The 22,427-nt window shown below is 43.2% G+C and overlaps 1 protein-coding gene across 1 annotated transcript in view; it reads left to right on the forward strand.

Moving 5' to 3' along the window:
* The window catches only part of LOC115462771 (myosin-IIIa-like), a 207,468-nt gene that overhangs the window by 86,372 nt on the left and 98,669 nt on the right, over positions 1-22,427 (forward strand). Inside the window, exons 9-11 of the mRNA XM_030192758.1 lie at positions 3,263-3,371; positions 10,706-10,822; positions 18,530-18,630. Coding sequence (XP_030048618.1) covers positions 3,263-3,371; positions 10,706-10,822; positions 18,530-18,630 — 327 coding nt within the window. The remainder of the gene's footprint in view (positions 1-3,262; positions 3,372-10,705; positions 10,823-18,529; positions 18,631-22,427) is intronic.

The following is a 22,427-nucleotide window of genomic DNA, read 5'->3' on the forward strand; positions in this document are numbered from 1 at the left end:
TGACTTTACCTGGTCCAGTTTTTCTTACGACCGAGGCACCAAAAGGTGCCCGAACTGACCAGATGACCACCGGAGAGAATCGGGATGACCTCCCCTTACTCCCTCAATGGTCACTAACCCCCTCCCACCCTCAAAAAACAACTTTAAAAATATTTTGTGCCAGCCTCAAATGTCATACTCAGGTCCATCGCAGCAGTATGCAGGTCCCTGGAGCAGTTTTAGTGGGTGCAGGCGGACCCAGGCCCATCCCCCCCCCCCCCCACCTGTTACACTTGTGGTGGTAAATGTTAGCCCTCCAAAACCCACCAGAAACCCACTGTACCCACATTTAGATGCCCCCTTCACCCGTAAGGGTTATGGTTGTGGTGTACAGTTGTGGGTAGTGGGTTTTGAGGGGCTCAGCACACAAGGTAAGGGAGTTATGTACCTGGGAGCTTTTTCTGAAGTCCACTGCAGTGCCCCCTAGGGTGCCTGGTTGGTGTCCTGGCATATGAGGGGGACCAGTGCACTATAAATGCTGGCTCCTCCCATGACCAAAGGGCTTGCATTTGGTCATTTCTGAGATGGGCATCCTTAGTTTCCATTATCGCTGAAAACCAAGTCTGACGACCATCTCTAGGGATGACCTAAATATCAAGATTTGGGCGTCCCCGACTGTATTATCGAAACGAAAGATGGCTGCCCATCTTGTTTCGATAATAAGGGGTTCTCCGCCCCTTTGCCGGGACGTCCCTTTAGATTATTCCCCTCTATGGGAAAGACATAAATTAGGTACAACAGCCTACGAGAATCGGCACACACACCCTGGCAAACTGCAGGAAATGGGCTCAGCCCTCGCACCTCCCCCCCCCCCCCCCCCCCACTCCTTCCAGCGCTCCTTTGGGAATCTGGGTGTCTTCTCTGGTTTTTGACTGCAAACAATGCACCCTCTCCCCTGTCCCTTCATCCATTGCCTTGGTTGTTTGTATTCCTTCGGTAAGACCCTGGGGAAACAAGTTAACTTTGGAGAACTAAAAAATGAAATTGCTGATCTGTAACCTGTCGCTAATTGTCCGTAGCAGCTGAAGATTGGAGAGTGGCCAGTGTAGTGCTGATTTTTAAAAAGGGTTCCAGGGTGATTCAGGAAATTACAGACGAGTAAACCTGACATCAGTGCCTGGTAATATAGTGGAAACTATTATAAAGAATAAAATTATGGAAGCCGTAGACTAACTTGGTTGATGGGAAGTCTTGCCTCACCAATTTGCTTAATTTCTTTGAAGGCATGAATAAATATGTGGAAAAAGGTGAGCCAGTTGATGTAATGTATCTAGATTTTCAGAAGGCTTTTGACAAAGTTTCTCATGAGAGACTCCTGAGAAAATTAGAGAGTCATGGGGTAGGAGGCAATGTTCAGTTGTGGATTAGGAACTGGTTATTGGACAGAAACAGAGGGTAGGGTTAAATGGTCATTTCTGTCAATAGAGGAGGATGAACAGTGGAGTGCCGCAGGGATCTGTACCGGGACTGGTGCTATTTAATATATTTATAAATGGTCTGGAAATTGGAATGATAAGTGAAGTGATTAACTTGAAGATGACATAAAACTATTCAAGGAAGTTAAAATACATACGGACTGTGAAATATTGCAGGAAGACCTTAGGAAATTGGAAGACTGGGCATCCAAATGGCAGATGAAATTTAATATGGACAAATGCAAAGTGATGCACGTTGGAAAGAATAATCTGAATCATAGTTAACTGATGCTGGGGTCCATCTTAGGGGTCAACGTTCAACTACTAGTTATTTCTATAGTACTAGTAGACGTACACAGCACTGTACACTTGACGTAAAGAGACAGTCCCTGGACAAAGTTTACAATCTAATCAAGACAGACAAACAGGACAAATAAGAGATAAGGGAATTACTGAGGTGTGAATGATAAAACATGAGTACTGAACAAGTGAGAAAGGGTTAGGAGTTAAAAGCAGCAAGAAAAAGATCTAGGTTTCATTGTAGACAATATGCTGAAATCTTCTGCCTAGTGTGTGGCGGCGGCCAAGAAAGCAAACAGGGCATTTATTTATTTATTTGTTGCATTTGTATCCCACATTTTCCCACCTATTTGCAGGCTCAATGTGGCTTACAATATTCCGCCCTGGCTATTGCCATGGCTGAGTAGAGATACAATTAATAATAACACAAGAATATGAGTAACATAGTGGAATAAAACATTAGGTATAACGAAATCGATGATGAAATAACAAAACAGTAATGTACTAAAGTTCAGGTGATGGGTCGTTGTGATATGTTCTATTAAAGAGATAGGTCTTCCGTGATTTTCGAAAATTGATTAGGTCGCTTATTTTTTTCACATCAAGTGGTAATTCCAAAGCTGCGTTACTATGTAAGAAAAACTGGATGGATGTATTAATTTATATTTTAGTCCTTTGCAGCTAGGGAAGTGGGTAAATTCCTCTTATCTGCATCCTTCTCCTCCATCGTTAAATCCAGACTCCGTTCCTTTTATCTTGCTGCACCATATGCCTAGAATAGACTTCCTGAGCCGGTACGTTAAGCTCCATCTCTGGCCGTCTTCAAATCTAGGCTAAAAGCCCACCTTTTTGATGCTGCTTTTAACTCCTAACCCTTATTCACTTGTTCAGTACCCTTATTTTATCATCCTCACTTTAATATTCCCTTATCTCTTGTTTGTGCTGTTTGTCCTAATTAGATTGTAAGCTCTGTCTAGCAGGGACTGTCTCTTTATGTCCAGTGTACAGTGCTGTGTACGTCTTGTAGCGCTATAGAAATAAGTAGTACTAGTAAAATGTTCCTCTGCTTCAACACCTGTAACATGTAGCTCTCCTCTACTCTCCGGTGTCCCCTCTCTCTGAACTGATTTCTATCCTTGGGAGAACACGTGGACTCTATTGGCTGGTAACCTGCACAGCCGCATGGGAACTGTAGTCTTTCTCTTTTCTCTTTCTGAGGTTCAAACCTTTTACTTTCTCTGAGTTTTTAAAAATCTTTACTGTTGGATATAGAGGGATTTATAGTTCTTTTGGCCCTCTCTTCTGTGATATCCACTGCCTTCATTCTGCATTACTCTAAGCGGTCCTTCTTTCAATGTATGTACCTGAAAACAGATGGATCAGCCGAAGGGTGAGAGACGCAGAAAAGTGCACACCCTGAGCTGCCTCCTTTATTGCTACCTGCTCCACCTCATCCTGTTCTGTGTCGTGCTGACTCCCTGGTGTCCGTCTCTCTCTTTCTTTCACAGGGGCAGTTTGGGGTAGAGGAGGAGGAGCTGTTGAACTGTCTTGTTCGCACTGTGTCGGTGACTCGGGGAGAATCCATTCAGAGGCTTCACACCCAGCAGCAGGCCGAAGGTAAGAGGAGAGGAGGAAAGCGTACCGGGTCAGGTCCACAGTCCGTTGAGTCTAGCATAGAAGCCAGCTCTGTGGGTGCTGAACACCCCACTTTTGAACAAGCTCCTTCACTGTGCTCAAAGACTGTCTCTGACCGGCCAGTCCACGTCACAAATGCCCTGCATGAGTCCGAAAAGGACATCCGTTCTGTGTTATTTACACCCAGGGATAAGCAGTGGCTTCCCAAATAAACCTACACTGCTGATAATGGTTTATAGACTTTATTTCTGAAATTTATAGAACGCATGATCTACAATTTCAGTGGTTTACAATATTACAGACATAAGTATACATTAATACATACTAAATCAACCCTTTTTAAACCTAGTTACATTAACTGCCCTGACCACATCTTCTGGTAACAAATTCCAAAGTATCATTTTATGTATGTTTTTATTTATTGGGATTTATTAATCACCTTTATTAAGAGATTCATCCAAGGCGGTTTACAGCAGGTACAGTTTAACATAAAACTTTTTTAAACAGTATAACAATAGTAAAATGAAGAAATATAAACAGAAATAGAATAAATGAGGTAAACTTGACAACAACAAATTGAAACCTGCTTGTGGTGTCAGCTGCTGTCTGTATTGAAGTTCCCCGGGTCAACATGCTGGGACCTCTATACTGTGTTAGCTGCTGGGCCTGGTTGGGACAATCTTTGGCCCCACCCCTCGAGTGACGTCACTCGGGCGTTGAGTGAAGAGGGCCAGGTTGGTGCTGGAGAAGCAAGCACTGACGAAGGAGCTCCTTAGGGCTTTGTGGGGTTTGGCAGAAATTGATTTGGGAAGAGGTGGTGGAATTTGATTTGATTTATGGCACAGATATAGAGATGGGGAGGGGGAGATATGGACAGCTTGAGGTAAGACCTGAAAATATCAGTTTTCAGCAGTTACTGGGCACTTGAAGAATGTATTAGTGGATAGGAGGGAGTGTTTAAAAAAGGAGATTGTAAAGATTGGGTTGGGTTGATTAATGCTAGGTTAGTTAGAAATAAAGCTGTGTTGTTATATGATGGATACAGGATATGATAATTTTTGTGTAATGGCTATTGAAATCTGATCTCTTGGTTGCAGGGCAATGTTGTCCATTGGGTTATAAGTGGGAATGGATATGTTGTTGTTGGAAAAGGGGGGGGGGGGGGTTAAATAAAGATTTGAATTTCCAGGTAGTGTGTTCAGAGGTGAGTGTTTTTGGTGAGATTTGATTGTGAAGAATGATAACATGGTGATTGTTGTGTTGTGTTGTATTGTCCCCTGGGTGTGATGTGCTGATTGTTCTCTATTGCTTATCAATAGAAATCAAACAAAATAAAACATGGAAAAGAAAATAAGATGATACCTTTTTTATTGGACATAACTTAATACATTTCTTGATTAGCTTTCGAAGGTTGCCGTTCTTCGTCAGATCGGAAATAAGCAAATGTGCTAGCTGACAGTGTATATAAGTGAAAACATTCAAGCATTACTAAGACAGTCTGACAGGGTGGGAGGATGGGGGTGGGTCGGAGGTATGCATGGGGACATCAAAGCATATCATTGATATTCTAACAGGATGGGTGTGGATAGGTGAGGGGTGGGGTGATTAACAGAGACATACAGCTTTATGGTTTATAATAATGGGCTAGGAACCCCAGATCCTTGTTAAGTCCTTTCTGTTGGGTGTTAAGGTCTTACGTTCTTGTATGGTTTTAAAGTTACCTTTCAGGATTCTCACTGTAAAATCACTGGTACAGTGTCCTGGTCCTGTAAAGTGCTGACCAACAGGGGTGGGAGCCCTACTGGCACCAGTACTGTTCATGTGATGTCTATGTAAATTGAATCTTGTCTTAAGCATCTGGCCTGTTTCTCCAATATAGCATCCTTCGTTACATTTTTTACACTGAATGATATATACCACATTGGAAGATGAGCAAGTGAAAGATCCCTTTATGTTGAATATCTTTCCTTTGTGGATAACTGTGGGGTCCTGTGAAATATTTTGGCATAGTTTGCAACTGGATAACTTACAGGGACGTGTGCCCTTCTGTTCCTTTTCAGTCTGTGATGGAAGTTTACTTCTGATTTATTTATTTATTGCATTTGTATCCCACATTTTCCCACCTATTTGCGGGCTCAGTGTGGCTTACAGTAAGACTTGAATAATAGAAATACATTTGTTACGACTAGGTTATGGATTACATTGAACAGAGTTGTGCGAGACATTCGAATATCATTGGGAGTATAACAATGGGACATCAACATAGAAACATTAGAAGGAGACAATGGGAAAAAAGGGCATTATTAGACACCTAGACATATAGTGTACATAGTTCCGTGGATAAATGTATGATTGACTGGATAAAGGGATGATGGATCAGATGTGGATGTGTATTGCATTGGTGAACAGTGAGTGTGGTCTCTATGTGTTTTGGCTCTTTCCGTAAGTTTGTTCAAACAGGTGTGTCTTCAGTAGTTTACGGAAGGAGGCTTGTTCGTTAATCATTCTTAGGTTGCGCGGTAATGTATTCCAAGACTTCGTGCTCTTGTAGGAAAAGGTTGACGCGTGTATCGTCTTGTACTTCAAGCCCTTGCAAGTTGGGTAGTGAAGGTTGAGGTGAGTTCGGGATGATCTTTTGGCGTTTCTAGGTGGTAGGTCTATTAAATCAGACATGTACGCTGGGGCTTCACCGTAAATGATCTTATGGACTAGTGTGCAAGTTTTAAAAGTAACGCGGTCCTTGAGTGGAAGCCAATGTAGTTTCTCTCGTAGTGGTTTTGCCCTTTCATATTTAGGTTTTCCGAAGATGAGCCTGGCTGCTGTGTTCTGGGCTGTGAAGTTTCCTCAGTATTTGCACTTTGCAGCCTGCGTATAATGAGTTGCAGTAATCCAAGTGGCTAAGGATGAGGGATTGCACTAGGCTGCGGAAGACGAATCTTGGGAAGAATGGTCTAATCCTTTTCAATTTCCACATGCTGAAGAACATCTTCTTGGTTATGTTGTTTGCGTGAGTTTCGAGTGTTAGGTGGCGGTCAATAGTCACTCCAAGGATTTTTAGCGTTTCTGAGATTGGAAGTTTTAGGTTTGGTGTGTTTATCACGTTGAATTCAGTTGTGTTCTATTGGGAGGTGAGTATAAGGCATTGGGTTTTTTCTGCGTTTAGTTTCAGGCGGAATGCATCTGCCCATGTGTTCATGATGTGTAGACTTTGATTGATTTCGCTGGAGATTTCTTTGATGTCTTGTTTGAATGGGATGTATATTGTCACATCATCGGCGTATATATACGGGTTGAGGTTATGGTTTGATAGGAGTTTTGCTAAAGGGATCATCATTAGGTTGAATATAGTTGGAGAGAGAGGTGATCCTTGTGGGACTCCACATTCAGGTATCCATGCCTTGGAGGTGGTTGAATTTGATGTGACTTGATACGAGCGCAGGGTTAGGAACCCCTTGAACCAATTCAAGACATTTCCTCCGATGCCAAAGTATTCAAGTATGTGTAGGAGGATTCCATGGTCAACCATGTCGAAGGCGCTAGACATGTCAAATTGTAGGAGTATATTGTTGCCGGTTGCAATTATTTGTTTGAATTTGGTCATAAGGGTGACTAATACTGTTTCTGTGCTGTGATTCGAACGGAATCCTGATTGGGCATCATGCAGTATTGAATGTTTGTCTAGATAGTTTGTGAGTTGTTTGGTTACCATACCTTCGGTTATCTTGGTTATTAGTGGTATGGATGCAATTGGCCTGTAGTTGGTTATTTCGCTCGTGTTTTTCTTTGTGTCTTTAGGAATTGGTGTGAGTAAGATTTTTCCTTTTTCTTTTGGGAAGAGTCCATTTTGTAGCATGTAGTTTATGTGGTTTGTTAGGTTTATTATGAATTGTTGAGGAGCAGTTTGCATGAGGCTATTTGGACATATGTCTAGTTTGCAGTTGGATTTGGCATATTTTTTGAGAGTTTTAGAGATGAGTTCTTCTGATAATAGTTCAAATTCGGTCCAGGTTCTGTCTGCTGGGTGTGTTCCTTCTTCTGGATCTAGACAGTCTAGGAGAGTGGTGTATTCTATAGGGCTGGCGGGTATTTTGTGTCGTAATTGTACAATTTTCTCCTTGAAGTATTTTGCAAGGTTGTCGACACTTGGTATATCTTTGCCATTGGTTGTAACAGGTGTGGTGTCTAACAGTTTGTTCACGAGGTTCAAGAGTTTATGTGTGTCTTTGTAGTTTGGTCCTATTAATGTTTTATAGTGTAGTCTTTTTGTCTGTTTGATGGTGTATTTGTATTTTCTCCGAAGTTGTTTCCAGTCGTTTAGTGTTTGTTCATCTCTCTTTTTGTTCCAGGCTCGTTCAAGTCTCCTGACTTGTGTTTTCAGTTTTTTCAGCTCTTCGTTGAACCATGGATTTGCATTTTTCCTGTGTGATGTTCTGGTTTGGGCTGGGGCGATTTTGTCTAATGTTGTTGTGCTTATATCGTCCCATTCTTGGAGGAATTGGATGGTGCCAGCGTTTGTAGTCCATTCGCTCTGGTAGATCTGTTGCCAGAATGTTGTGGGGTCTATTTTTCGTCTCGTTGTGTAGGTTGTTCGCTCATGTTTGTTGATTGTGTTTGGTTGTGTTTTTTGCCAGTAAAGGGTGACATTTGCTTTATGGTGGTCTGACCATAATGTGGGTGTCCATCTTGTGTTGGTGAGTGTGATAGTTGAGTTCGGTTCGAGTCTATTTGTTATGATATCTAGTGTGTGTCCTTTTTTGTGTGTTGGTTGTAAGTTGGGTGTTTGCAGATCCCAGAGTTGTAGGAATTCTTTGAATTCTCGTGTACTTGGTGGGGTGTCATCTTCTAGGTGTAAGTTGATGTCACCTAGTATGAGGATGTTTGAGGTTGATACGCAGGTATTCGAGATGAAATCCATGAGTTGTGTTTGGGCGTCTTGCCATTTTCCTGGTGGCCTGTAGAATAGGATTGTGTTAAGGTGTCCTATTAGACTTGGATGGTTGATTCTTGTCGATGCAATTTCAAGTTGTGGTGAGGTAGATTCGCCTGTGATTGTGATGGTGAATTCAGGTTTGTATATTAAAGCTATTCCGCCTCCTCTTTTTTCTCCATTTCTTGTCCAGTGCGTTATTTTGTATTCTTGTGGGCACGTTTGTAGGATGGCGGGGTCTGTAGGACTATGGAACCAGGTTTCTGTGATAAATAAGAGGTCTAGTTTGTCTGTGGTGATCCAATCTAGTATGTCTACTGAGTTGCTTACTGCTGATCTTGCATTGACGTATCCTAGTTGGATTGGGTGATGTGGTTCCAAGGTGGGGTTAGATGTGTTTATTTTTATTAACTGTCTGTTTCTTCAATGGTTGAATTTGTTGTTGTCATTGTTTTCCTTATTTTGTCGGTGGTGTACATATTCGGGGTTTGTACCAGTTGGTTGGTTGTTGTGTCTTTGATTTGGTAGGTTGTTTAAAGGTTGTGCATAGGATTGGTGATATGTAAGTGGGTTGTTGTGGTTGTTGTTTTGGGCGTGCATGGTGTGTGTGTGAGTGTTATGCGGATTGTGAGTAGTGGAGTTGTTGTTGTCTAGGTTTTGTGTTGTGTTTGCGTGTAAGAATATAATGAGACACTGGATGGTTATGAGTGTATTGCTGGTGTTCATTTCTATGTGTTGGGTGCTGTGACAAATAGGTAATTGGTGTACATTTGAGCGATACAAAGTTTACAATTGCATTTGAGCTTGGCTACAATTCAAGCGAAGTAGTGCTAACATTTTCAGTTAAGCTTAGCAACAATTTAGTTCAAAGCTGGCAGCAGTTCAGTGCTAGGCAGGCACAGTGTTGCTTAAATTTGTATTTAAGTATGGCAACAATTTAATTTAGAGCTTGGCAACAGTTTATTGCTGGGCAAGCCTACTCTGAATGCTTGCCAACAGTTCACTATCAGGCAAATGAGGTAGTATTTGCATTTGCGTTAGTCTTAGCAGCAATTTTAATTGAAGCGTGGCAACAGTTAAAGGTGCTGTATTGGCATAGGACGCTGTAGCTTTCAGTTTAGAGTAAGCAGAGCAAAGCAGGGTAAAGCGAGGATTTTTAAATTTATGTAAAAGCTAAAGCAGTGCGTGCATGCTTGCTTGGTAACAGTTCGCTGTTATGCGAATGAGGTAATATTTACATTTGCATTAGTCTTAGCAGCAATTTAAATTAAAGCATGGCAACAGTTAAAGGTGCTATATTGGCATAGGACACAGTTGCATTCAGTTTAGAGTGAGCAGAGTATAGCGAGGATTTTTAAATCATGCTAAAGCAGTGCATGCATGCAGTTAAGATGAGCAGGTATTTTATTACTCTGTTCAGCCTCGGCAGGCAGCTCCTGTTCCCGGCAGGTTGGCCCTCTCAGTCGATCTTGGTTATCAACGGTCGGCCTTGGTGTCCTTGTGTTTTCAGTTGGGTGGCTGTCGGAAGGCCAGTACTGGTGGGGATGGGAATATCTCTTTCAGTAATTCATCCTCCTGGAGTATAGGTTGTAGATCTCTTATGATTTTCCTCAGTTTTTCCAGCTCTGGATTGTATGTCACTACAAGGGGGATTCTGTCTGTGGATTTTTTCTCCTTGTACTGTAGCAGATTCTCCCTGCTGAAATTGTTGCTTAGTCAGGTGTTTGATTGTGAGAATGTGTGTTTGGGTGACTTTAATTTTCCATTTGATCCAGTTGAAGAATTGTTTGTAAGGAGGAATCGCGTCTCTTTAGCCTAACCTCTTTTGCCTTTCCTCATGAGAGGAGTTCCATCTCCTTTATCATTTTGGAAAAGGCTGGATGGAATATAACTCTGTAACTCATCCCTAATCCCTCACCTTCCTCTGGATTAACCCCATAGAGAACTGTTAGGAGAAGGATGGACTGTAATATTTTCCTCTGGAGAATTATTGCAATCACTTCCTTGCTAATCTGTCTAGTAATCCCAAGACATATTTCTGCAGACACATTACTGCAGCAGAGGTCACAGTGTGTGGTCAGCTCTCATGGTGGGGGTCTGCTTTGTTTCTAGAGTTTTAATTGTCTAAAATCTTTCAATGAGAAGAGAAGCAGAGGAAGCACCTGGGTGTGATATGAAAGGCAGAAGAACTGATCTACCCTGAGACACTGACAGAGCCAGGGACTTGACCTGAGGCTCAAAGTCCCGCTCCGAGGTCACAAAGGCTTCTGTCTCAGAGTGTTCATGTTCACTCCCTATTTATCTGCCTTCTGTCCTAGTATAGGGAGGGATCTGTATTTTTCTAGAACTTTCCTTTCCCTTTGATTGCTGTGTTTCTCCTCTGTTCCAGATGCACGAGACTCTATTGCTAGAATGGTATATGGGCGTGTGTTTGGCTGGATCGTTAGGAAGATTAATGAGCTACTCGCTCACACTGTGCTGCCAGATGTGGAACTGAAAGAGATTGGTGAGTGGCTTCATCACTTAGAAATAGATCATCTGTCCGTCCATGCATTCTGCTGCTCCTCCCCTCACTTCTATTTCCTCTCCCTCCCACCCTTCTGTTCACACTGCTGTCTACTCTCGTCACTATTTTCCCACCCTCCTTTCTACCCATCCCCCTCACTTCTAGAATATTTTTTATTTATTTATTTATTTATTGCATTTGTATCCTACATTTTCCCACCTTTTTGCGGGCTCAGTGTGACTTACAATAAGATATGAATAATGGAAATACAATATGTTACAACTTGGTTATGGGTTACATTGTGCAGAGTTATGTGAGACAATCGAATATAACATAAGAAAAGCCATGCTGGGTCAGACCAGTGGTCCATCTAGCCCAGTATCCTGCTTCAAACAGTGGCTAATCCAGGTCACAAGTGCCTGGCAGAAACCTAAAGAGTAGCAACATTTCATGCTACCCATCCCAGGGCAAGCAGTGGCTTCCCCATGTTTATCTCAATAGCAAACTTTTTCTCCAGGAACATTTCCAAACCTTTTTTTAAACCAGATACGCTAATAGCTGTTACCATATCCTCCAGCAACGAGTTCCAGGGCTTAACTATTCTTTGAGTGAAAAAATATTTCCTCCTATTTGTTTTAAAAGTATTTTAATGTAACTTCATTTAGTGTCCCCTAGTCTTTGTACTTTTTGAAATAGTGAAAAATTGATTCACTTTTACCCATTCTACATCACTCAGGATTTTATAGAACTCAATCATATCCCCCATCGGCCGTCTCTTTTCCAAGCTGGAGAGCCCTAACCTCTTTAGCCTTTCCTCATATGGGAGGAGTTTGATCCCTTTCTCATTTTGGTTGCTCATCTTTGAATCTTTTCTAATTCTGAAGTATCTTTTTTGAGATACTGTGACAAGAACTGAATGTGCAATACTGAAAGTAAGGTCGTACCATGGAGCAATACAGAGGCATTATAGTATTTTCAGTCTTACTTACCATCCCTTTCCAAATAATTTCTAGCATTCTGTTTGCTTTTTTTGGCCACCGCCGCACACTGGGCAGCAGATTTCAGTGTATTGTCTACAATGACACCTAGATCTTTTTCTTGGGTGCTGACTCCTAAGGTGGACCCTAGTATCTGGTAACTATGATGAGGATTATTCTTTGAAATGCCGGTGGCGGGAGACAGAGATGGTGCTGGGCAGACTTATACGGTCTGTGCCAGAGCCGGTGGTGGGAGGCGGGACTGGTGGTTGGAGGTGGGGATGGTGCTGGGCAGACTTATACAGTCTGTGCCACAGCTGGTGGTGGGAGGCGGGACTGGTGGTTAGGAGGTGGGGATAGTGCTGGACAGACTTATATGGTGTCAGGTTCTCAGGTTCAGAGCCCGCGGGGCCGGGCTCTGGAGCAAACGTGAGCCCTTGGGCTGCTGCCGAGGAGCGACAGCAGCAGGCAAAACCCACCAACCAACACTGGGCCAGCACACCGGCAGGGAATGCAGGCACCTTCCAGCGAACCGGAACACATGGACTGGAATCCCCTGGACTGGAGGACACAGGACTGGAACACCGGACTGGAGCACACCGGACTGGTCCACACAGCTTCACCTGCACTTAGCTACTAAGCCCCCCAGGAGTTGAGCTCCTACTACTACTACTACTACTACTACTATTTAGCATTTCTATAGCGCTACAAGGCATACGCAGCGCTGCACAAACATAGAAGAAAGACAGTCCCTGCTCAAAGAGCTTACAATCTAATAGACAAAAAATAAATAAAGTAAGCAAATCAAATCAATTAATGTGAACGGGAAGGAAGAGAGGAGGGTAGGTGGAGGCGAGTGGTTACAAGTGGTTATGAGTCAAAAGCAATGTTAAAGAGGTGGGCTTTCAGTCTAGATTTAAAGGTGGCCAAGGATGGGGCAAGACGTAGGGGCTCAGGAAGTTTATTCCAGGCGTAGGGTGCAGCGAGACAGAAGGCGCGAAGTCTGGAGTTGGCAGTAGTGGAGAAGGGAACAGATAAGAAGGATTTATCCATGGAGCGGAGTGCACGGGAAGGGGTGTAGGGAAGGACGAGTGTGGAGAGATACTGGGGAGCAGCAGAGTGAATACATTTATAGGTTAGTAGAAGAAGTTTGAACAGGATGCGAAAACGGATAGGGAGCCAGTGAAGGGTCCTGAGGAGAGGGGTAGTATGAGTAAAGCGACCCTGGCGGAAGATGAGACGGGCAGCAGAGTTTTGAACCGACTGGAGAGGGGAGAGGTGACTAAGTGGGAGGCCAGCAAGAAGCAGATTGCAGTAGTCTAAACGAGAGGTGACAAGGGTGTGGATGAGGGTTTTGGTAGAGTGCTCGGAAAGAAAGGGGCGGATTTTACGGATGTTGTAAAGAAAGAAACGACAGGTCTTGGCGGTCTGCTGATATGAGCAGAGAAGGAGAGAGAAGAGTCAAACATGACCCCAAGGTTTCGAGCTGAGGAGACAGGGAGAATGAGAGAGCCATCAACAGAAATAGAAAACGGGGGGAGCGGGGAGGTGGGTTTGGGGGGGAAAATGAGAAGCTCGGTTTTGGTCATATTTAATTTCAGGTGGCGTTGAGACATCCAGGCAGCAATGTCAGACAAGCACGCTGAAACTTTGGTTTGGATGCAAGGTGAGATATCAGGGGTAGAAAGGTAGATTTGGGAGTCATCAGCATAGAGATGGTAGGAAAAGCCATGGGATGAGATTAATGAACCAAGGGAAGAAGTGTAGATAGAAAAGAGGAGGGGACCAAGAACAGAACCCTGAGGTACGCCGACAGGCAGAGGGATAGAAGTAGAAGAGTGAACACTAAAGGTGCGGAGGGAGAGGTAGGAAGAGAACCAGGAAAGGACAGAGCCCTGGAATCCAAGTGAGGACAGGGTATCGAGAAGTATGCTGTGATCGACAGTGTCAAAAGCAGCGGAAAGATCAAGAAGAATGAGGATGGAATATTGACCTCTGGATTTAGCCAGTAATAGGTCATTGGAGACTTTAGTAAGCGCAGTTTCGGTTGAGTGGAGAGGGTGAAAACTAGATTGTAGTGGGTCAAGAATAGCATGTGAGGAGAGGAAATCAAGGCAGCGGCGGTGAACAGCACGCTCAAGTAATTTGGAGAGAAAAGGAAGGAGGGAGATGGGTCGGTAATTAGAGGGACAAGTAGGGTCAAGTGAAGGCTTCTTAAGGAGAGGTGTGACCACAGCATGTTTAAAGGCAGCAGGGACAGTCGCAGTGGAAAGTGAGAGGTTGAGAATGTGATAGATAAAAGGAATAAGAGTAGGAGAGATGGCATTAAGAAGGTGGGTGGGAATGGGATCAGAGGAACAGGTGGTACATTTTGAGGAAGAAAGGAGAAGTGTAGTTTCCTCAATAGTAACTTCAGGAAAGGAGGAAAGGGAATGAGGGGAAGGAGAGAGAGGGGAACGGACTAGTGGAGGGAGAGCTGGTGAGGTAGAGAAAGCAAGGTTTATCTTTTGAACCTTGTTGTGAAAGAATTCGAGTAGCCGGCAGGACTTACTGGATACCGGATGACACAGGGACCAGGACTGGAAAAAGAAGTGCTCCTAAACCTAAACTGATCTACGTGCTCCCAAGCCCTAAACCAGCAGGAGTGTTCCTAATAGTAAACTGACAAAAGGACTTCCTAAGCTCTATACTAAACAGGAGCTCCTAAGCCCTGCTCAACAAAGGGACTTCCTAAGCCCTAAACTAACAGAGCAGGGAATTAAACACAAAGCTAACACAGGTGCTACTAAGCACCAAGCTACAAGCAGAGCTCTACACTAACAAGCTAAACACAAAACTAACAAGCTAACTAAGCATTGCTCTAGCAAGCTAGATACAAAACTAACAAGGTGCTTCCTAAGCACTACTCTGGCAAGCAACCAGAAGAGCTCCTAGCACTAAAAGGGAAGACAGGGGAGCCACAAGGAAAAAGCAGGGAAGCTAACACATAAGCCAAAAGTGCTTCTAAAGCACCAAACACCAACAGCAAAGACTGCAATGCTCCCAATAGCACAAACACCAGAAGTACTTCTAACAGCAAACTCTGCAGTGTTCCTTACAACACCAAACCCTGAAGTACTTCTATCAGCAACAGAGCTTCCAAAGCCCTACACACAGCAATGCTTCCAAAACCAAGAGGGAAAAGCAGGAAAGCTAAACACACAGTCACCAGTGCACACTGCACTAACACTAACCTGGCCCTTAGCAAAAGCAAGCAGGGAAACTAGACACAAAGTCAGAAGTGCACACTGCACCACCCTACCTAAAGCAAACACAACCGTTGCAAAGGCTCTGAAGGAAACAACACCACTTCCTTAACAAGGCCCTCCCTGATGATGTCAAGCTCCCTAGACCTAGGCAAAAGCACACTGACCCAGAGAGCACACTGAAACCCATATAGGCCCAACCCACACCAATGCAGCACCGTGAAGCACTTGAAGCCAGTACACCCTAAGAGAGGTAGAGCTAACTCAGTCCACCCACACAGCTGTAGTAAAGTGAAACAATTAGCCCCATGCTGCTGGAAGCTGCCAGCACAGAGAGAGAGAGCCAGCTCCTCAGAAAGGACAAACAAAAGAAACAGAAGCCAGCAAGCTGACCACCAGGAAAAAGGTAATTTTGAGAGGGGTTATGACCACAATCATAACATACGGTCTGTGCCCTGAAAAGGACAGGTACAAATCAAGGTAAGGTATACACAAAAAGTAGCACATGTGAGTTTATCTTGTTGGGCAGACTGGATGGACCATGCAGGTCTTTTTCTGCCGTCATCTACTATGTTACTATGTTATTTGTAGACATTAAATTTCAACTGCCATTTCGATGCCCGGTCTTCCAATTTCCTGAGCTCTTCCTGCAATATTTCACAGTCCACATGTGTTAACAACATTGAATTTTGTGTTGTCTTCAGATTTACCAGCCTCCATTGTCATTATGATTTCCAAATCATTTATAAACATGTTAAATAGCAACGGCCCCAATACAAATCCCTGCGGCACTCTATTCACCCTCCTCCACTGAGCCACTGAGAAAAATGGCCATTTAACCCTACCCTCTGTTTTCTATCCATTAACCAGTTCCTAATCCGCAACAGAATGTTGCTTCCTATCCCATGAATCTTTGAATTTTCTCAGGAGTCTCTCATGAGGAATTTTGTCAAAAGCTTTCTGAAAATCTAGATACGCTACATCAACTGGCTCACCTTTTTCCACATATTTATTCACGTCTTCAAAGAAATGAAGCAAATTGGTGAGTCAAGACCTCCCTTGGCTGAACCCATGTTGACTTTGTCCCATTAAACCATGTTTATGTGTTCAGTAATTTTATTCTTTATAATAGTTTCCACAGAAGTCAGACTTAGCAGTCTGCAATTTCCCAGATCATCCCTGGAACCCTTTTTAAAAATTGGCATTACATTAGCCACCCTTATCTTCAGGTACTACAGACAATTTCAACAACAGGATACAGATCACTAATAGCAGAATAAGCAATTTCGTATTTGAGTTCTTTCAGTACCTTAGGGTGTGTGCCATCCAGTCCAGGTGATTGATTACACTTTGTCACTTTGACTCAGTACATCTTCCAGGCTCACTGAGATTTCTTTCAGTTCCTCTACATCATCACTCTTGAAAACCATGGCTAGTATAGGCAGATCTCTTACATCATCTTCTGTAAAGACGGAAGCAAGAAATTCATTCAGTTTCTCTGCTATGACCTTGTCCTCCTTGAGCACCCCTTTTGCTCCTTCATGATCTCACAGTCCCACAGATTCCCTCACAGGCTTTCTGAAAAATTTGTTACTATGACTTTTTCCTTCAGTGTCAAGTTTCTCTTCAGATTCTTTTAGCCTTCTTTATTAACGCTTTGCATCTGACTTGCCAGTGTTTATGTTGCTTCTTATTTTCTTCATTTGGATCCTTTCTCCGTTTTTCAAAGATCTTCTTTTGGCTCTAATAACCTCTTTCACGTCACCTTTTATCCATGCTGGCTGTCATTTGCTCGTCTTTTCACCTTTATTAATACGTGGAATATATCTTGTCTGAGCGTCCAAGATGGTATTTTTAAATAACGTTCATGCCTGATTTAAAGTCCTAACCTTTGTGGCGCATCCTTTTACCTTCCTTATAACCATTTTCCTCATCTTGTCACAGTCGCTGTTTTGAAAATTAAATTTTACTTTCTATTCCCATCACCCTCCTCCCACCTACCTATCCCTCCCTTCTACCCATCCCCCTTACTCCTCTTCCCACCTTTCCTCTATGCATCTCCCTCACTTCTATCAACCCTGCTTTCTATCCCCATCACCCCTTTCACCTCCACCCTCCCTTCTACCCATCACCCCTCTTTCTCCCCATTATCCCCTCTTGCTGCCATCCTAGAAATGATTTTTTTTGTATAAAATTCATCAAGATACAAACTATATGATGTGATTTGTCAGTATTATAGTAACAGTTGAGTCTATGTCAAGGTTGTCTTGACTTATAACCAACTTCTTTATTTTTAAAAACATCTCATCATGTGAATAGGGGCATTTGCACGTCTAGATCACATTCATGTGTAAATGGTAATTTCAGAAATTCACTACTTACATGTAGATCACGCTGGGACACAGATATGAAGGGGGCCAAAAATCTCACCTCTATTCCCCAACTTACATGAAAAACTTTCCCTCTTGCCTTTACCACCACATCAGGGGCCCACACAGATTATTTTTCAAAAGTACTTCACCAAGGAGTAATCCACGTTGATTATTTCGGCCTCCAAAATGTCAACAAAATTTGTGGCCTATTGAATTGGTGGCACTTCTGTGTATAGGTTAGTGAAATGTGGAAGTTACAAGATCACTGCCTTTGTATGCGAGTGCCGGCAGTTATGTGAGGAGAATGCTGAGCTGAGGCTGCTCTTTTTTCTGCAGATTTGCTCCTGCTGTACTTGCCAGGAAATACGTGCGCATTTCTGCATATTCTTATATGGACAAAAGGCTTTGTGTTTGGCAGAGCTGTTTGTAAAATACAGGAGAAGTGAGAACGCCCAACATGGGTGTTTTAATTTAGTTCTGATCTCTATGAGCTGTGTAAGATAAAGGCCATTGTATTTAAGTGTGTGTTTTATATAATGCCCATTCCTCTAAAAGTACTTTTATTGTAAATAAGTGCACCAGATATTTTTGTAATTGTTCAAATGCAAACATTTATTAACTGTATGGATACCCCATGTGCTATTTTGGTACTCCAAATTTCATCCTTGATTCAAAGATTCCAGGAAATTTCAAATGTGCTCATTCCAGGGCTGGCCTCTTAGATTTGATAGTTCTCAGTAGGGTAAGCAGCCTTCTCATAGGGATGCCTCTGGCACCGGAGAGCATTACATAGCACATGAGGGATTTAGATTTATTTTCAGCTCAAGAAGAATTAGATTTAGGTACAATAGAAATCTCCCTGTTCCCAGAGAGCTTATAATCTCTTTGTATCTAAGGCAATGGAGGGTTAAGAGACAAGATCACGAGGAGCAGTTGTGGGTTTTGAATCCTGGCATTCCTGGTTTGCAGCTTGCTGCTCTTAAGCATTAAGTTGATTGCATTAGACAAGGTTTTTCAGGGAGTGAGAGAGGCTTATTCACAAACCCCAAAGCCTGGAAGGACACGAGAACAAGGTCTGGGATGAAATTCTTACTTCACTTGTCTTCCCTCCAGGCATTTTGGATATTTTCGGCTTTGAGAATTTTGCTGTGAATCATTTTGAACAATTCTGCATAAACCTTGCCAATGAACAGCTGCAGTATTTCTTCAATCATGTGAGTATCATTGACCAGCATGACAGAGACTCTGTAATGGCATAATTTGTTTTTGTCTGGGGACTTCATCATCCTGTTTCCTTATCCTAAATATACACTTATCCCTGAGTTCTGTATATCACTCACAATCAAGGCATATTTAATAACAATGTGCATAACCTAATTGGTTAACTAGCTAATCAGCGCTGATAATTGGATGTTAACCAGTAATTATCAGCACTAATTGGCATTAATTAGAAGTTATTCACAGTGCTTGCTAGGCATATACTTTAAAGTGGCGCACGTAAATTCTTAATGCATGTAGCCAAAAAGGGGGTGTGGAGTGGGCGTTCCGATGATTTACGTGCATGGTTATAGAATACACCTGCTGCATGCCTAACTTAGGTGCCGCTATTTACACTGACTTTTACTTGGTGTAAATGGACGTGACTAGAGTTAGGCGCTGGCATAGCCACCTAGGTGTATTCTATAAATCCGCTAGGCATATTCTGTAAAGCGCTTCTAGATGTAGGCGCAGTTTATAGAATACACTTAGGTGGAAATATTGTTTTGGCGCCATAAACAAAATCTAGTCCTTCATATTGTTAGGCTCGAAGAACACCAGAGGTCCGTTGAATTCAGCTGTCTTCTGATCCTCTCTATGGGGTTAACCAGCAGAAGAAAGAAGGTGTTGATGCCCCTGTACAAGTTGTTGGTGAGGCTCCACCTCAAGTATTGTGTTTGCTTTTGGGTTCCATATCTTGCTGTAAGAAGACTTGAAATGGTCCAGAGGAAGGTGACAAAAATAATATGAGGCTTGCACCAAAAGATATACATGAGAAGAGACTGGAAGACCTGAATATGTATGCCCTAGAGGAGAGGATGGGGGAGATATGATACAAACCGCTTAAATACTTGAAAGATATTAATATAGAAACAGATATTTTCCAGAAAAGCGAAAGGGGTAAAACTAGAGGACATGAATTGAGGTTGTGGGGTGGTAGACCTGGGAGTAGTGTCAGAAAATTCTTTTTCATGGAGAGGGTGGTGGATGCCTGGATTGCTCTCCAGGTGGAGAAAAAATACTGTGGCAGAAGGCATGGGATGAACACAGACAATCTCTAGAAAATGGAAGGTATAAAAGGGTTACACGTGTGTTTGCATGTCAAGTGGTGCTTAGATGGTAACTATCCTCCCCTATCCCACTCTCTGTCGGAGTCCCCCAGGGATCTGTCCTTGGACCCCTCCTTTTCTCAATCTACACCTCTTCCCTGGGCTCCCTGATTTCATCTCATGGCTTCCACTACCATCTCTATGCTGACGACACCCAGCTTTATCTCTCCACTCCAGACATCACTGCGGAAACCCAGGCCAAAGTATCGGCCTGCTTATCCGACATTGCTGCATGGATGTCCAATCGCCACCTGAAACTGAACATGGCCAAGACCGAACTTCTTGTCTTCCCACCCAAACCCACCTCTCCTCTCCCTCCACTCTCTATTTTAGTTGATAACACCCTCATCGTCCCCGTCTCATCTGCCCGCAACCTCGGTGTCATCTTCGACTCCTCCCTCTCCTTCTCTGCACATATCCAGCAGATAGCCAAGACCTGTCGCTTCTTCCTCTATAACATTAGCAAAATTCGCCCTTTCCTCTCTGAGCACGCCACCCGTACTCTCATCCACTCTCTCATTACCTCTCGCCTTGACTACTGCAACCTACTCCTCACTGGCCTCCCACTTAGCCATCTATCCCCCCTTCAGTCTATTCAGAACTCGGCTGCACGTCTTATCTTCCGCCTGGACCGATATACTCATATCACCCCTCTCCTCAAGTCACTTCACTGGCTTCCGATCAGGTACCGCATACAGTTCAAGCTTCTCCTACTAACCTACAAATGCACTCGATCCGCAGCCCCTCCTTACCTCTCTACCCTCATCTCCCCTTACGTTCCTACCCGTAACCTCCGCTCTCTAGACAAATCCCTCCTTTCAGTACCTTTCTCCACCACCGCCAACTCCAGGCTCCGCCCTTTCTGCCTCGCCTCACCCCAAGCGTGGAACAAACTCCCTGAGCACATACGCCAAGCCCCCTCCCTGCCCATCTTCAAATCACTGCTCAAAGCCCACCTCTTCAATGTCGCCTTTGGCACCTAACCACCACACCTATACTCAGAAATCTAGACTACACCAACTTGACATTTTGTCCTTTAGATTGTAAGCTCACCTGAGCAGGGAAACGTCCTTCTTTGTTAAATTGTACAGCGCTGCGTAACCCTAGTAGCGCTCTAGAAATGTTAAGTAGTAGTAGTAGTAGTTTAAATAACAATAAAAATCAGACAAAAGATTGCCAATTAATACTGTCAAGTACTAAGCATGATGTACTTAGGAACAACAAACATAGTTTGAAATGTCTATATGCGAATGCCAGGAGCCTAAGAAATAAGATGGGGGAGTTAGAATATATTGCACTAAATGAAAAATTAGATATAATAGGCATCTCTGAGACCTGGTGGAAGGAGGATAACCAGTGGGACACTGTCATACCGGGGTACAAATTATATCGTAGTGATAGGGTGAATCGGATTGGTGGAGGGGTAGCATTGTATATTAACGAGAGCCTTGAATCAAATAGATTGAAAATTCTGCAGGAAACAAAACACTCCTTGGAATCACTGTGGATTGAAATTCCATGTGCAAAGGGGAAAAGGATAGTGATAGGAGTGTACTACCGTCCGCCTGGCCAGGACGAACAGACGGATGCGGAAATGTTAAAGGAAATCAGGGACGCAAACAAACTGGGCAACACAATAATAATGGGGGATTTCAATTACCCGCATATAGACTGGGTTAATGTAACATCTGTACACGCAAGGGACATAAGATTTCTTGATGAAATCAAGGACAGCTTCATGGAACAGCTAGTTCAGGAGCCGACAAGAGAAGGAAAAATACTAGACTTAGTCCTTAGTGGTGCTCATGATCTAGTGCAGGGGGTAACGATACGAGGGCCGCTTGATAACAGTGATCATAATATGATCGGTTTTGATATTGGCATTGAAGGAAGTGAAACTAGGAAATCAAGTACGCTAGCGTTTAACTTTAGAAAAGGTGATTACGACAAAATGAGAAAAATGGTGAAAAAAAGACTGAAAGGAGCAGCTCGCAGAGTAAAAAACTTGCATCAGGCGTGGATGCTGTTTAAAAACACCATCCTGGAGGTTCAGGACAAATATATTCCACGTATTAGAAAAAAGGGAAAAAAGACTAAACGTCAGCCGGCGTGGCTAAACAGTAAGATAAAGGAAATCATTAGAGCCAAAAAACAATCCTTCAGAAAGTGGAGAAGAGAACCAACTGAAAGTAACAGGATAGATCATAAGGAATGCCAAGCCAAATGCAAAGCGGAGATAAGGAGGGCAAAAAAAGGACTTTGAGAAGAAATTAGCGTTGGAAGCAAAAATACATAGTAAAAATTTTTTAGATACATTAAAAGCAGGAAACCGGCCAAAGAGTCGGTTGGGCCGCTGGACGAAAATGGTGTTAAAGGGGCGATCAAGGAGGACAAAGCCGTAGCGGAGAAATTAAATGAATTCTTTGCTTCGGTCTTCACCGAGGAGGATTTGGGGGGGACACCGGTGCCGGAAAGAATATTTGAAGCGGGGGAGTCGGAGAAACTAAACAAATTCTCTGTAACCTTGGAGGATGTAATGGGTCAGTTCAGCAAGCTGAAGAGTAGTAAATCACCGGGACCTGATGGTATTCATCCCAGAGTATTAATAGAACTAAAAAATGAACTTGCGGAGCTACTGTTAGAAA

Source organism: Microcaecilia unicolor, chromosome 2 (assembly GCF_901765095.1).
Source record: "Microcaecilia unicolor chromosome 2, aMicUni1.1, whole genome shotgun sequence".
Taxonomy (NCBI): domain Eukaryota; kingdom Metazoa; phylum Chordata; class Amphibia; order Gymnophiona; family Siphonopidae; genus Microcaecilia; species Microcaecilia unicolor.